This window comes from Colobus angolensis, unplaced genomic scaffold (assembly GCF_000951035.1).
Source record: "Colobus angolensis palliatus isolate OR3802 unplaced genomic scaffold, Cang.pa_1.0 Scaffold48, whole genome shotgun sequence".
NCBI lineage: Eukaryota > Metazoa > Chordata > Mammalia > Primates > Cercopithecidae > Colobus > Colobus angolensis.
Genome location: NW_012118265.1, coordinates 14,268,429 through 14,285,411, shown reverse-complemented (window position 1 = coordinate 14,285,411; position 16,983 = coordinate 14,268,429). Strand labels below are relative to the sequence as shown.

At 36.2% G+C, this 16,983-nt stretch overlaps 1 protein-coding gene across 1 annotated transcript in view; it reads left to right on the top strand.

The window, feature by feature from the left end:
* The window catches only part of KPNA4 (karyopherin alpha 4 (importin alpha 3)), a 59,949-nt gene that overhangs the window by 24,789 nt on the left and 18,177 nt on the right, over window positions 1-16,983 (top strand). The window contains exons 2-11 of the mRNA XM_011959073.1: window positions 583-627; window positions 1,517-1,606; window positions 1,723-1,752; window positions 1,846-1,898; window positions 5,863-5,958; window positions 6,479-6,564; window positions 9,342-9,428; window positions 11,254-11,423; window positions 11,519-11,563; window positions 15,230-15,361. Of these exons, the coding sequence (XP_011814463.1) occupies window positions 583-627; window positions 1,517-1,606; window positions 1,723-1,752; window positions 1,846-1,898; window positions 5,863-5,958; window positions 6,479-6,564; window positions 9,342-9,428; window positions 11,254-11,423; window positions 11,519-11,563; window positions 15,230-15,361 (834 nt within the window). The remainder of the gene's footprint in view (window positions 1-582; window positions 628-1,516; window positions 1,607-1,722; window positions 1,753-1,845; window positions 1,899-5,862; window positions 5,959-6,478; window positions 6,565-9,341; window positions 9,429-11,253; window positions 11,424-11,518; window positions 11,564-15,229; window positions 15,362-16,983) is intronic.

The window sequence follows — 16,983 nt, the reverse complement described above, 5'->3', positions numbered from 1 at the left end:
ATAGGTCTTTATACACCACCATGGAATATCTCTAAGGTCTATAAACAAAGTAAACCAAAACAAGGTAAAGAACAGGATTAGATAGACGTGTGTCAGAATCGTGGTAAATCTAACAGTGTTTCCTATGAGAGAAGGAAATTGTGGGTGAGCAGGAGGGCTCCTTTGGCTTTTTTTTGGCTTTTTTTTTTTTTTTTAAAGCAGTTGAATTTACTAATCTTGTACGTGTGTTATTTTTTGTAATATCATTGGTTCATATGAGGGGTGAGATTATGGGCTCTTTTATTCTTTGTACCTCTGTGTTTTTATAAACCTTATGTTATAGTTTTTAAAATTATGATATAGCCAATATTATAGATCTATTAATAATTTCAAAGAGGTTTTTCATGTTTTGCAATATGAATGGGAAATGAAGATTGAAAATCATTTACATAGTATGATTTTTATTATGAGTAAGATTTGACTTTATATCCATATGGCTAGAAGAAAATATCAGAGGTGTATATTGAAATGTTAATAGTGGTTTTCTCTGGATAATGGAATTTGAGGTGATTTTAAAAATATTTTCCTTTAATTGTTTTGTAGACTATGAGAAGACAACGAAATGAAGTTGTAGTTGAATTAAGGAAGGTGAGTCTGATTAATATTGGGTACTTCTAAGCATAATTCTAACAACATTAGAGCATTGTATACAAGATGCCAAATATATATTTTGTTTTTATGTAAAATGTATAACCTATTGTATAACTAAATTTTATTTACTAAATTTAGTTAAACTTTTTAAAATCTCAACTGCTAAGCATTTTTCTTTAGAAAAAGGAGAGATTTTGACTGAATTTGACAAACTTTTGAAGTTGAAAGGGTACACCTTGTAACTTTATCATTGTGCAAAAGCATATAAAGAGCTTAAAAGTATAAGTCATTGAGATACAGTTGTATTAAATAGTTCTGCTATTAATGGGCAGTAGTAAGGCCCTGAAAAGAATTTGTTGCAAACTTCTTCAACTTTTGAGTATTATAGTTGAGATTATATTTATAAATTTGCTCCCAGCATTTTAAGTGAAGTTGAAATGGCCCTTGATTTTTGTAAGACATTGTTGGTTTTTGTCTAACTTTGAACTGCCCAACTTCTGCTTTGACTTTGCTTTTAGGTGATAAAGAGGAGCTCCCAGATCATGTGTAAAATGGTTTAGTACTTTTAAATAAATATTTGTGTTTGGTTCTGGCTTAAACTGTACACTATATTTTTTAGTCAAACTTTTTGTTTTGTTTGTTTTTACATAGTTCACGGTTCATTAAAAATGTAATATTTGGGAATTGGGACTCAAATTAGTTTTGTGTGAGTGGTTAATTCACAATTTGGTTTAATTTTTTACATTTGAATTTTACTTTTAAAAGGCACTTCATATTTCAGTTTGTAGGCACAGGATTGCCTGAGCTTTGTATGAAAGTATTCAGGTTTTCTTTAACTCAAATTCTTTGATTTTTTTTCTTTTTTCTTTTTTTTTTTTTTTTTAAGAATAAAAGAGATGAACATCTCTTAAAGAGAAGGAATGTACCACATGAAGATATCTGTGAAGACTCTGATATAGATGGTGATTATAGAGTGGTAAGTTATTGTTATTGTTATTCTGGTATATTAAAAGTACCAGTGAAAGATTTAACATTAATAAAGAATTTTAAGGTGACTTTTTAACTGAGTTTTTTGTTTAACTTTTTTCCCAGCAAAATACCTCTCTAGAAGCTATTGTTCAAGTAAGTTGGATTTTTTCTCTCTCTTCATTTGTATTTCTTATTCTCAGCAGCTAATTATTATATATTTACATCATAAATTATTTTTTTTTATAGAATGCTTCAAGTGATAACCAAGGAATTCAGTTAAGTGCAGTTCAAGCTGCTAGGTAAGTTAAATTTTGAAGACATGTTTAGATTTTATAACTTACACAGGGGTTCTATTTTGAATTTTTACTATGGAGTAGACCCTGTTAATCAAATTTCACTTTGATGACAAACAATAGTAAACAGTAATAGATCAACTAAATTTTTTTTTTTTAATTCTCTGGTTTAGAGTATTAAAATTGGTGACAGTTTTTTTAACTCACACTTTTTATTTTTAGTTGAAAGTGTGTACACTGAAGCTTTAATGTACATAATGCATACAGATGCCAGGGAAAGTTGATTTAACAAATTAATGCCATAGAGTAAAAGAAAAACATTATTTGTAAAGCTTTACCTTTTACTAATGAATAGGCTTAATTTTATAAAGTCAGATTCTTCAGATCCTTACCAGGTGTCTAATTCTTCTCACAATCCTCATATTGATCAAACAATAAATCCAGAATTATAATCTTACTATGTCAGTGTACATAGACAAGTAGATGTAGATTAAGATTAATGATGGCTGGGCACGGTGGCTCACGCCTGTAATCCTAGCACTTTGGGAGACCGAGGCGGGCGGATCATGAGGTCAGGAGTTCGAGACCAGCCTGGCCAATATAGTGAAACCCCATCTCTACTAAAAATACAAAAATTAGCTGAGCGTGTTGGCGGTCACCTGTAATTCCAGATACTCGGGAGGCTGAGGCAGTAGAATCGCAACTCCATCTCATAAAAAGAGATTAATGACTGCATACACTCCCACTGTCTTTCCAGGTAGGAAGTACCAAGTTGTTTGAACATTTTTTTTTTTTGAAATGGAGTCTTGCTCTGTTGCCCAGGCTGGAGTCCAGTGGTGCAATCTCGCTCACTGCAACCTCTGCCTCCCAGGTTCAAGCAGTTCTCTGCCTCAGCCTCCCGAGTAGCTGGGATTACTGGCGCCTGCCACCATGCCTGGCTAATTTTTGTCTTTTTAGTAGAGATGGGGTTTCACCATCTTGACCAGGCTGGTCTTGAACTCCTGACCTCGTGATCCACCCGCCTCAGCCTCCCAAAGTGCTGGGATTACAGGCATGAACCATCGTACCCTGCCTGTTTTGTACATTTCTATTGTGAAACCTGTGCTCTCTCATACTTTAAGGGAAGAAGCAAAAAAATCTATTACTGAGACCTTTGTATTAATAAATAGGTTGGGGAAGACATGGTTGTATCATAATGCAATTTAGTGGTTGCTTTGTGTATTTATGAATATAAGAATAACACCCTATGTTGAGTTTATCAGTAGGAAAGAGACAAGTAAGAAATTGATCCTAGTTACAGAATTTGAAACTGGCAAAAGTTTATAGGTCCATCCAATACCTTATCCAGTGCTGCACGAATCTGTTTTATATTTATTAGACTTTTCCAGTATTTGTTTATCCACCTTAAATAACTTAGAACTGATAGGGAAATTATAAAATTACAGTATTGTATACCAGAGGTAAAAGAACTTCTTAGAGAGGAATTCTTTATGTGGGCAGAAAAATCACAGAACCATTCATTTGTCAAAATAGCAAATTAATGTTTATAGGAAGAATGATTAAGAAATTGATTATGCTCACCATTGTCAGAGCTGAATATTTGATAGTTTTGGGGCAGTTCTAATCAACATGCAATCTGCAAGAAAATTAAAGCCCAGTGTACTCTAAGAGGTTTTCAGAGTATGATCTGTGGATCACTGGGAGATTCCAAGGCAATTTCATGGGTATGCAAGAGCAAACTGGTTTTCATAATAATTCTAAGACTTTATTTGCCTTTTTTTCATGGTGTTAACGTTTACACTGGTATTGCAAAGCAACTGTGAGTAAAATTGCAGGCTCCTTAGTACAAATCAAGACAGTAGCACCAAGCTGGTTTTATATTATATTTTGTAAAAAATTGTATTATTCACCATTATGTAGAGAATAAAAGCTATTTCTCTCTTAAAATATCCTCAGTGAAGTGTAAAAAAAAATTTTTTTTAATTAAATTTTGACCCTTGATCTCATGAAGCCTTGTTTGAGAAGGTTTAAGACTGGGTTAAGACTCTTTCTAAGTGTTTGTTTTTTTCGTTTTTCTGTTTTTTTTTAATTTCCACTTATGCTAAGCACTGTGCCGTGTGTTGAGGAACTAGCATGTGGTATAATTCTTTCTTTTTAAGAACTTTATAAACTAATTGGAAAGGCAAAACTATTTAAAAAATAGGGGGCTGGGTGCAGTGGCTTATGCCTGTAATCCCAGCAGTTTGGGAGGCCGAGGCCAGGGGATCAGTTGAGGTCAGGAGTTTGAAACCAGCCTGGCCAGCATGGTGAAACCCCCATCTCTACTAAAAGTATAAAAGTTGGCTGGGTGTAGTGTCACATGCCTGTAATCCCAGCTACTTGGGAGGCTGAGGTGGGAGAAGTGCTTGAACCTGGGAAGCAGAGGTTGTAGTGAGCCAGGGTAGCACCACTGCACTCCAGCCTGAGTGACAGACTGAAACCCTGTCTCAAAAAAATAAGTAGTGATAACACCAAATGTAGGGCTATGCTGTATAAATCCTCTTGAAATTCAAAGATGGTATTATGTAAAACATAGAACTTGAAATGAACTTAGAATAGAGTTTGAATACATAGAAGACAGGGCATTTCAAGTGAGGGGTTTAGGATAGATTCAGTCTTATTTCGATTGAAATAATGCGATAGACAACTAACCTATTGTTGAGTTACAGAGAATAAGATTAGTTATAAGATGGAGCCAACTCGTGAAGTAGTTTAAAGCTAGGTCAAGGAGTTTACATTGATAAAGGTGGTAAATAAGCAGCCATCACAAAGTTTATATAGGGACATAATTTGGTTAAGCTTTCATAAACATTGCTTTTATATAGTAATACAGGGTGTTCCACTGGGTAAAGATATGATTAGGCTGCACTGAGGACTTATCAGCTAAACCTGTAGTCTCACACATGTGAAAATAGGCAGTAGGTTTTGTTTTTATCTTACAAGCTCCATGAAAGCAGTGATGTGTCTGTCTTTTTTTACCTCAGATTCTCTAGCATCTCTCTGGCTGTTTTCCTGTCCATTGCTGTGCTTATTCCATTTCTCTTTAGTTGCTGAGATGAAAATGTTGGACTTTTATGACCTTTAATTTGGTGTGTAAAGTAGAATGAAGAATTAGGGACTAATATCAGCTCTAAACATATTCCAGCAGCCTACCTGCTTTTGTCACTTGACTCTGTTGTGACCTAGTGTGAATAATTTTGGATATTTTGGTGACCTCTTAATTCCTTGCTTAGCAAGGTAAATGCTGTGTTAAAGAAATCTGCCCATTTTTTTCTCTGAACTCAAAATTATGTCCAAAAGTAACATTTTTTTAAAAAAAAATTAGTTTTCTTTTTATAAGTCACAATCAGGACTTTACTGAGGGAATAATATTACTGTGTACCATTAAAAGTAGTAAAGTGGCCAGGCTCCGTGGCTCACACCGGTAATCCCCGCACTTTGGGAGGCCAAGACGGGTGGATCACCTGAGGTCAGGAGTTTAAGACCAGCCTAGCAAACATGATGAAACTCCATCTCTACTAGAAATACAAAAATAGCTGGGTGTGGTGGTGCATGCCTGTGATCCCAGCTACTCGGGAGACTGAGGCAGGAGAATCACTGGAACCCGCAAGGTAGAGCTTTCAGTGAGCCAAGACTGTGCCACTGCACTCCAGCCTGGGCAACACAGTGAGACTCCATCTCAAAAAAAAGGTAGTAAAGTGGTTCGTATCTGTATTCTTATTTTTCTAATTATTTGTCATCTCTATAAATTTAATTTACATATCTTTTTATAAATTTAGAGAAAAGGTTGCATTATATAAATTGTTAATTTCAGAGAAGGCACTTGTACCAGATATTCAGATTTATGTTAATATTTGTAAAATATGAATTTAAATTTAATCATAATATTGTATGTTATTAAGTTTCACAAGGGTGTTTTTATCTCTTACAGGAAGCTTTTGTCCAGTGATCGAAATCCACCAATTGATGACTTAATAAAATCTGGAATATTGCCCATTTTAGTCCATTGTCTTGAAAGAGATGACAAGTGAGTACATTATTATTTTTTTTTTAATTTAGAATGTATCCTTTGGAGAAGACAAGACTCTCTAGTAATTAGTTTGATCTTTAAAGAAAAAAGAAAAGGGCTAAGGGATGGAGTTGAAAAGTCAAAGTGAAAAACAGTGCAAGATTTGTTAACACCAAGAGATGAAGGTAGTAGCCAAACAGGAACTTGAGAATGATAAATTTGATAAATTTAACTTTTAAGCTTTAATTGGCAAGAAGTAGTTTGACCAGATAGGTACTTGAGAGAACTGTTTGGGGAGTAGTATGCAAGTATCTTAAAAAGATTTCTTACTAAAAATAAGAATGCTGGAGAAGGTTGTATGCTTCTTTTACTGAAGAGATGTTTGAAACAGTTGTTGAGGGTTAAAAGAATATGCTAGATGGATAGATATCTTTTGAAACAAAATGTTTAATGCATTTGAAATGGTAGAGGGAAGAATGGTTAGATATTTGAGCCAATGTAAAAATCCTGCTGTTTAAATATACTTGTTTTTTTATAGTCCTTCTTTGCAGTTTGAAGCTGCATGGGCTTTGACAAACATTGCATCTGGAACTTCTGAACAAACTCAAGCGGTAGTTCAGTCCAGTAAGTTGGTTATTAACAAACATAATTGTATTTTTTTAAAAGAAGTCAGTAAAAAATAGTGATTTTTCCCAAGAAACTGGCAATTTACATTATAAAATAATAGCTACTACGTAGTTATTGAAATAGGTCAACTTAAGTATGTGGCTTTAATCTTCTTATTCTGGTGACTGATGTTTTGTATGTCCAAAAATTCACTTGATTCCTTTCTAAATATGAGAACATTTCCTAATTATAGTAGCAGATTACATTATTATTGTTACACTTTATTTATAGGACATCAGTAGAAATAAAGGAGTTTTTCCTGTTGCCACATTGCCTCTCAGCCTTTTTTTGTTTTTGTTTTTTTTTGTTGTTGTTGCTTTTCTTTTTCAGACAAGATCTTACTCTTTTGCCCAGGCTGGAATACAGTGGCACAATCTCAGCTCACTGTAGCCTTGGCCTTCCAGGCTCAAGGGACCCTTCTGCATCAGTCCACCAAGTGGCTGGGACTACAGGCATGTGCCACTGTGCCTAGCTTATTTTTGTGGTTTTTTTGTAGAGACAGGGTTTCGCCATGTTGCCCAGGCTGGTCTCTAACTCTGGGCTCAAGCGATCAACCTGCATTGGCCTCCCAGAGTGCTGGGATTATAGGCATTAGCCCCTACACCCGGCCGCAGCCTCTCTTAATGAGATTTTTATCTTTTTTTTTTCTGAGACGGAGTCTCGCTCTGTCGCCCAGGCTGGAGTGCAGTGGCATGATCTCAGCTCACTGCAAGCTCTGCCTCCCAGGGTCATGCCATTCTCCTACCTCAGTCTCCTGAGTAGCTGGGACTACAGGTGCCCGCCACCACACCCAGCTAGTTTTTTGTATTTTTAGTAGAGACAGGGTTTCACCGTGTTAGCCAGGATGGTCTCGATCTCCTGACCTCATGATCCACCCGCCTCAGCCTCCTAAAGTGCTGGGATTACAGGTGTGAGCCACCACGCCTGGCCATATCATATATTTTAAAGTAATCTTCTATAAAGTAGTCCTAGTTGAAAGAATGGCTTGAATATTTTTTTCATTGTTATTATAATAGGGTTGTTTTTTTTTGTTTCAAGAGATGTAAGTGGAAAATTACTATTGGAAGTAAAACCCCGAGTGTATTGTCTTCATTAATACTATTTGATTCTTCTACCAAACAAAAAAAACTAATAATTTTGAAGAAGATACTTTTAAAATGCTCTTTAAATGTGTAAGCAGCATACTTCTCTGAGCTTATTAAAAATGTAAGCACTAATTTGTACATTTTGAAGGGGAGCAAAGATGTTATCTAAATAATCATTTTATTGTAGACACTTGTAATATTACTTAGAGAAGATAATTACCTCACATCCTATTAAAACTGGTTTAGTTTTGGGTTCAGGTGGTTTTTATTGTGGTTTTTTGGTTTTGTATAGCTATTAGGTAAATTCTATGATTTCATAACAATGTTTTATTCCCTCTCACACTTTTTCCATTCCGTTATGTATGTTTTCTAAAGATTAGAAAAAGACTTAGAATTTTTTTTTACCTTGCCAGTCTGCTTTAATATACCAAAAATAATAAATAAGTGAAGTTGGGCGTGGTGGCTCATGCCAGTAATTCCAGCACTTAGGGAGGCTGAAGCAGGCAGATCACTGGAGCCTAGGAGCTAGAGACCAGCCTGGGCAACATGGTAAAACCCCATCTCTACAAAATGCAGGAAAAAAAAATTAGCCAGGCTTAGTGGCATGCACCTAGCACCTATAGTCCCAACAACCCAGGAGGCTGAGGTAGGAGGATCAGTTAAGCCAGGGGAGGTCAAGGCTGCAGTGACCTGTGATGGCACCACTGAACTCCAGTCTGGGCAACAGAGTGAGGCACTGCTTCAAAAACAAACCCATAAGTGAATTACTTTTTATTACAAGCATGATTGAGCTACATATACTTAAATAGTGCTTTTTAAAGTAATATCAGAAGGAAAGAAGAACCGTTTGTTCAGTGCAGTATTTTGTTCGGATACAGACCTATCTCTGTTTCCCATCCAGTTGAGTAACAGTATCACTTTCTGATTCAGAAGATCTCACATGGCCCAAGAATCACTAGCCTATCTTAAAGACCCACATGTGTTAACATAAATTTGTGTTCAAAAGTTACTTCAGGCTGGGTGCAATGGCTCATGTCTGTAATCCCAGCACTTTGGGAGGCCAAGGCAGGCACATCACTTGAAGTGTCATGAGTTTGAGACCAGCCTGGCCAATATGGTGAAACCCTGTCTCTACTAAAAATACAAAAATTAGCCAGGCGTGGTGGCTCACACCTACAGTCCTAGCTACTTGGGAGAGTGAGGCAGTAGAATCACTGAAGCCTGGGAGGCAGAGATTGCAGTGAGCCAAGATTCCACCTCTGCCTTCCAGTCTGGATGACAGAGCGAGACTCCATCTAAAAAAAAAAAAAAAAAGTTACTTCAATAATATACTTTTTTTTTTTTTCAAATTAGAGATAATACTTAATCTGTAAGGAATTAATTTTGAAATTAATTCCAGGTTTAATTGTCAATGAAATTTCACAAGCCTAATTAACATTTGTCTGTATAACTCATTTTGATACCGAGTAAATAGTTGCTGGTCAAAATTCTTCCAATAATGCTATTCCAATAAAATTTGTTTAATGAGGTTATATTTTAAATATAGTTTTATAGATTCCCCCTTTTTTTTGAGGTGCCAGCAAAAAAATACTGATTTTTGGTTTAAGGTATCTTCAACCTCTTAAGTATTGTTATTTTTTCTTGCATCAGATGCTGTGCCACTTTTCCTGAGGCTTCTCCATTCACCCCATCAGAATGTCTGTGAGCAAGCAGTGTGGGCGTTGGGAAACATCATAGGTGTGTATAAAACTTGTAATACTAGTCCAAAAATTGTTCTCATATACTAAGTAATAAAAATAGCTACTAATAATCCAAAAGGGAAAACAGTTTGCCTTCAGTACTAGTTTTTGTGAAATAGCTTACAGAAATTTGAACTGTATTACTGTAAAAGCATAAACTCATAGTAAATAGAATTTTTGTTGCTTAAGATACCATTATTTTTGGTATATAGTGAGCTCTTAATTTTTTGAATAATTATGCAAGATGTATACAATTTAGACCTCCTGTCTCATGCTAGGATCCATTTTTTCTTCCCCTAATGCCCACGTTGATCAGTGGGGTCCATTTTTATTTCTCAGCTTTCTCCGTCAAAGAAAGTAACAAGAAAAAAGGAGGCAAAACTTAAACCAATAATTTTTCTCATAATGACAGTTCTGAGAAGAGTCTAAAATGAAATTTTTCTCTCTTGCAGACTTTAGTATATTAGAATTTAGTAAAGTATAAAATATAACAATATTATTTCCTGTCACCATGAATCAACATGAGATAACCATGGCCTTTTGACAGTCTAGTTAACTATTTAACACCATGATTAGCATAACTTTCAGGTTCTGTCTAATAAATAATTGTAAGGAAAATAAAGACAATTCTGATATTTCAAGGATTTTTTTTTTAACTAGAGCCTAAACTCAAAAATTCAAAGAACTATTCTCCAGTAAAGGATATAAAAAATCTGAATCGTATTGTGCCCCAGTATAGCTCAGAGACCTAACTATTATGAGTGAGGGTTGAGGTACTGTTTGTAGGGGTCTTGCTAATCTAGTGAAGGAGAATGATTCTAAAGATTATTTTTGCCAAATTCTTTATTCTTGCATGGAAATAATCATTGTTACTTTGATATGCCACCTCTTTATTGCCCTTATACAGGACTAACATGGAAGTAAGGAGTGGCTATGAGTTTTTAAAGGAGAATTTCTCTGTAAACCATTCTCGACATTGGGTTTATACTATTAGGAATGCTATTGTTTCTATATCCAGAGTCCCTCACTCTTGCTTTTATACCAAATGTTAGACTTAGAGCTATTATACAGCATCTTGATCTTTCATTTTTTATTCCAGTCACATTCTGTAATTAACACGAATATATGGATGCAGTATTTATTTCCAAATATTATAGTGCAAGGGAAGGTGTTTTCACTTATGGTAACCTTTTAACATGGCTTCATATATTAGAAACTGCAGTGATGCTTTAGATACAGAAGTTAAACTTGTCAGTTCTCTGCAGCAGTTGTTCTCAAACCTTAGCATGCAATCAGAACTACGTAGGGTGCTTGTTAAAACACAGAATTCCAGACTCATAGAGTTTCTGCTTCAGGAGGCCTGAGCTAGAGCCCAGTAATCACATTGAGAACCACTGTTCTAGCACTGGTTCACCCTTTTTTTCTGACATAGTTTTCTAAGTGTATAGAGTAATTTATAGTTCATAACCTTGATGCTCTGATACTGGATCGTAAGTACAAATTCAACAGATATTTTCTTGATACCTCTTTTTTATCACATGAAAGTTTGTTAAACCAAGAGTAATATTGAGAGAGAAGTTAAAAGCAGCAGTTTAATTAAGTGAACAGCAAAATGCTGAAGATGGGAATAATGTGCAAAAGATTACCTTATCACCTTATGTTGCCTCTCTTGGCTGAGAAATCTTGAATGTGAGCCTGCTTATTGTCTAAAACTGAACAGTGTATCTGGTTAAAATACATGAAGCAGCATATTCCCAGTGCTTTGTGTTTTCTGAAAATGCTTACTGTCAATGTTCTATTGAGTTAATCCTTTTTTTCTACAGGTGATGGGCCCCAGTGTAGAGATTATGTCATAAGTCTTGGAGTTGTGAAACCTTTACTTTCCTTCATAAGTCCATCTATTCCTATAACATTCTTAAGAAATGTTACTTGGGTTATGGTCAACTTATGTCGCCACAAAGACCCACCACCACCAATGGAAACCATTCAGGAGGTAAACACTTAAAAAAAAAAAATTAAAAGAGATACCATTATATATATGTTTTTTTATCTGTGTATGTTTTTAAATCTACATATTTCTCTCCTCAGATTCTTCCAGCCCTTTGTGTTTTAATTCATCACACAGACGTAAATGTGAGTAAATATGTCCCATTATATATTTATGTATGTATGTATTTCTAGGGCTTCCCCTGTGACATAGGGGAGAAATACTATACTAACACATTGTGTCAGCATACTATCAGATTTTCCCATATCACGAAACATAATACCAGTTAAGAAATCAAGCATAACTGTTATTTTGGTGTGGGCAATAATGTATGTGTATATATATATATTAGTGTTGTAAAAACTGACATTAAAAGTTTTTAAATTTGCCAGTTAGTAGTGATTTCTCTTACTAAGATCATGTCTTTGATTGTTCATGTGCTTTTTATGGAAGCTCATTTTGACAGTTTGGCCAATGAAAGCACACACAGATAGTGCTATTTTTGTTTTTTGAAAGATGAAAAAGGAAAATGTTTGTGCATGGATTTGTATTCATGTACACATACCAAACCATGGACATCAATTGCCCTTTAATTCCATTTTTTATTCTATTTCTCAGTTACAGTGACTGGCAGTCGCTTCATTTATCAAGATAACTCTTGATTATTCAAACAACAAGGGAAAAAAAAAATCAGTGCAGGCAAGATTTTAAACATAGCAAATATATTTTGCTTATTTTTACTAACACAGATGGCAGTGGAAAAAGCAACTCAGGGAGTATGAATGAGGTGGAAAACTGCCCTGAGTGCTTGTAAAAGCCAGACCAGCCTTTGATGTGTTAGAGAAACCAGGAATATAATGGGTAAGGGAAAACACATGAATGAAATGTTTAGCAACAATCAGGAACTCATGTGGTTCTTTAAAAACAGTTTGGCACGGTGACCAGTGTTGGACAAGCTGCTTCATTTCTTTACAATTTAAAGGCCTGTACCTTTTAACCAGAATTTAATTTGTCTGGAACAAATTAAAATTAGAATTTTACTGTATCAAACAGTTACATAATATTTTGCTTTGAAAGATTTACAAGAGGCCAGGTGTGGTGGCTTATGCCTATAGTCCCAGCACTTTAGGAGGCTGAGGCAGGAGGATCCCTTGAGTGCAGAAGTTCGAGACCAGACTGCGCCACATGATGAAACCCTGTCTCTATAAAAAATACAAAAAAATTAGCCAGGCATAGTGGTGTGCACCTGTAGTCTCAGGTACTCGGTGGCTGAAGCCGGAGGATCTCCTGAGCTTGGGAAGTCAAGGCTGCAGTGAGCTGTGATCATGTCACTGCACTGCAGCCTGGGTGACAGAGCAAGACCCTGTCTCAATCAATCAATCAATCAATAAAGATTGGCAAGAAAGATTAACTTCAAAGTTTATACCTCTACTGGAAAACAGGACATCTTGGTTGACTTTATTTAGAGATGTATTATGTTCTTTCCACCTATTTCCTCCAATCTAGATGAGATTGTGACTCCATTTTCTTGCCTTTGATGTTTCTTAAAGAATTTCTCAAGTCTGTTTGCATTGTTCTTTTTAGTAACATGATTAACAAATAATATTGCTTACTAAATAATATTTTAGAAGTTTGATTTGAATTATGATTTTGATCTGAGGATATTAGTGACATGTCCTTTAAAAACATGTATCTAGCTTTTATATACAGTTATGAGCAAGTAACTTGAAATTTTTGGCCTGTGTCAACAAATTTTAGCATATGTTGATATTCCAGGAAAGAAACTCAGTTACATTTGCAAATTGAAATTTAGGTTTTTTCACATACGTTGATACCACTCTTTCTTTCTTTTTTTTTTTTTTTTTTTTGAGATGAAGTCTCGCACTGTCATCCAGGCTGGAGTACAGTGGCATGATCTCCACTCACTGCAACCTGCAACCTCCACCTCCTGAGTTCCAGCGATTCTCTTGCCTCAGCCTGCAGAGTAGCTGGGATTACAGATGCCCACCACCACGCCTGGCTAATTTTTTTGTATTTTTTAGTAGAGTCAGGGTTTCAGTATGTTGGCCAGGCTGGTCTTGAACTCCTGACATCGTGATCCACCCACCTCGGCCCCGCAAAGTATTACAGGCGTGAGCCACCACGCCCAGCCTGTGCAAACTCTTTCGTTTAATATCTTCTTTTTACATTAGAAATATCTTTGGAGCTTTCTTGAATTTCCTAAGAAACAATGGCAAAGCGCTATTTTCTCCTTTTAGGAGTTTTTGGGTGTCTTTTTTTTTTTTATGTTTTTTTATTTTTTTATTTTCTCTTGGGTGCCTTAAACATAACATTAGTTTACAGTTTTACTATTTTTTTAAAGTCAGGGTCTTAAAATACAAGGAAAAAAAAAATGCCGAATTGTTTGTGTTTTTCATAGAGACGGGGTTTCACCGTGTTGCCCAGGCTGGTCTCTAACTCCTGGGCTCAAGCAGTCCACCGCCTTGGTCTCCCAAAGTGCTGGGATTACAGGCGTGAGCCACCAATCCCTGCCTGGTTTATAGTTTTAAAGATTGTATACTTCTCCAGCTTGTCTTGACACAGAATTCATAATCTAGAAAAGCTTTGAAAGTAGTTTTAGGCACAATTATTATTCCCGTGTCTTTGTCAATAACTTGTGTATTTATTTGCAGCAGTTACAGTTGTTTGTCATACTGCCCTTTGGCCATAACTTCTAATTAGGACTTAATGTACTAGGAAAGATCAAACACAAGGCCCATTGTACTTAAAGATATAATCATTAAAAAAATAGTAGGCTACTTAGTAGTAGTTGATTACACAGGCTTTTTTTAATTTTTATTTTTCCATAAGTAGCAGCTGTAGTGAAGTATGTATTTTTTGTTTTAATTACAGATCTCATCTCACAGATTGACCTATGATTAATGTCTTGATCTGCAGCTGTAGGGGACTTCCACTATTTAAGAAGTTGCTGGCCGGGCGCGGTGGCTTACGCCTGTAATCCCAGCACTTTGGGAGGCCGAGGCGGGCGGATCACAAGGTCAGGAGACCATCCTGGCTAACACGGTGAAACCCCGTCTCTACTAAAAAATGCCAAAACTTAGCTGGGCGTGGCGGCGTGTGCCTGTAATCCCAGCTACTCAGGAGGCTGAGGCAGGAGAATGGCATGAACCCAGGAGGCAGAGCTTGCAGTGAGCCGAGATCGCACCACTGCACTCCAGCCTGGGCGACAGAGCAAGACTCCATCTCAAAAAAAAAAAAAAGTTACCTCCAGTTCTATAAGGCGAAACAAACTAGTTCGAAAAGATTTAACTATTATAATACTGTAATACGAATAGTTGGGTTATTGGCTTTAGGCACATCTACATGGTACTTATGATACTAGAGAACTCCTTGAATATATTCATCTAGCCCAGATGTTTTGAGCAACTGTGCATATTGGATACATGTAGTCTTTCCAGCTTTATACGTGAGCCAAAATGTTTTTGGACCTACTATCCCTCAGCCTTTGGGAAAGAGAATGTCTTTTTCTTCTGTTTTATGAGCTGTGTAGTGTGCATGTGTATCTTAGTGAACTAAGATTGGATACTAATCTGGGATCGGAATCCTGAATATGGCTAAAAGATGTACATCTTAGTACAGATATTTATAGATGATGACGTTTAATACAATAGCGATCAGATTCAAATGAATTGAACTGGGAGAAGAAAGAAAGGAAGAAGGTAGCTGAGCAATCTTAGAATCATCGTTTGGTCAAGAATTACTAAAATGAGAAAATATTTAAAAGTTCATTGAATTTTTATTTTATTCACTAGATATTGGTAGATACAGTCTGGGCCCTCTCTTACCTTACTGATGCTGGCAATGAACAAATACAGATGGTAATAGACTCTGGAATAGTTCCTCATTTGGTTCCTCTGCTCAGCCACCAGGAAGTTAAAGTTCAGGTAAGTTTGTTCTTAGTAAAATTATAAGTATTTCTTACCACTAATTGCTTTAAGCATGGCATTCAAAGATGGACAGTTTCAGTAGTTTAAAGTATATCCTTAGCATAACAACAAATCTGTGATGGAAAGAGGAAAATAAATAATAAGCAAGAAGAGTCCATTGTAGATTACTAATTTCTTTCTTTAAGATGGGGTCTCACTGTCACCCAGGCTGGAGTGAGGTGGTGTGATCTCAGCTCACTACAACCTCCACTTCGCGGGTTCAAGCCATTCTCCCACCTCAGCCTCTTGAGTGGTTGGGATCACAGGCACACACACCATCATGCCTAGCTAATTTTTTTCTATTTTTGATAGAGTCAGGGTTTTGCCATGTTGGCCAGGCTGTTCTTGAACTCCTGGCCTCAAATGATCCTCCGACCCCAGCCTCCCAAAGTGCTGAGATTACAGTTGTGAACCACTGTGCCTGGCCGGATTACTTATTTTTAATGTAGACCAGGGAAGTTCATTATAGCAACATGCATGGCATCTGAAACAAGTATTGACAGACACTTAATTTTGCCTACTCTTTTTTTGTTCTTCCGTCACTTCCCTACTTTTACCTTTTCCTCCTTGCCAACCATCCTTTTTTACTCACCTGGCAAGTTTAGTTAACTCTTAACTTCATTGATGCTGAAATAAGGGCACTGTACTGAAATGTGCTGTTTAGGGGCTTTCTAAATTGTTCCTTTTCACTTATTTAAATTTATTTTTTATGGTTTAAATTCTTTCACATAATATTTATCCCAAAAAACTTGCATCTAGAAAGAGCCAAAAACAGTATGAGAAGTTCTCAGAGATATAAGCAGTAGCTGTCAAGCTACAGTTGTAATGGGGGAGACGCAGCAAGCTCCCCCTACCTTTCTGAAGTAAATAGTATATTTTAATCTGCTAATGGCTTAGAATCGGTAAAGTACAATAATCGCATAAGAAAAACTGTTAGTTTGTAGCCTAAGTCATTATGCCTGAACATCAAAGGCAAATGTGTGGAGCTTAAAGAATATGTTTTTCATTTCTCTTGCTCAACCCCTGGAGATTCTGTTTCAGAAAATATTTCGTAGAAACTTGAATTTTAAAATGCTCTTCAGGTGATACTGATACATAGATTAGAGACCCAATACCTTAAAATTAAATCACTTTAAAGAAAGAACACTTAGCTAAATACAGAAAGAATTAATACAATAATTTGGCCCGACATGGTGGCTCTTGCCTGAAATCCCAGCACTTTGGGAGGCTGAGGTGGGCAGATTACAAGGTCAGGAGATTGAGACCATCCTGGCCAACATGGTGAAACCCTGTCTCTACTAAAATACAACAACAACAACAACAACAAAATTAGCCAACATGGTGGCATGCGAGTGTAGACCTATCTGCTCGCGGGGCTGAGGCAGGGGAATCGCTTGAAACCAGGAGGCAGAGGTTGTAGTGAGCTGAGATCACATCACTACACTCCTGTCTGGCAACCGAGCAAAACTCCATCTCAAAAAAAAAAAAGAAAATAATTTGTCATTTAAGGGTATTTATGACTTATCTTAAATATTCTGGCCATAATGTTTATTCTTAAGTTTGTATTTATTTTGTGTGGT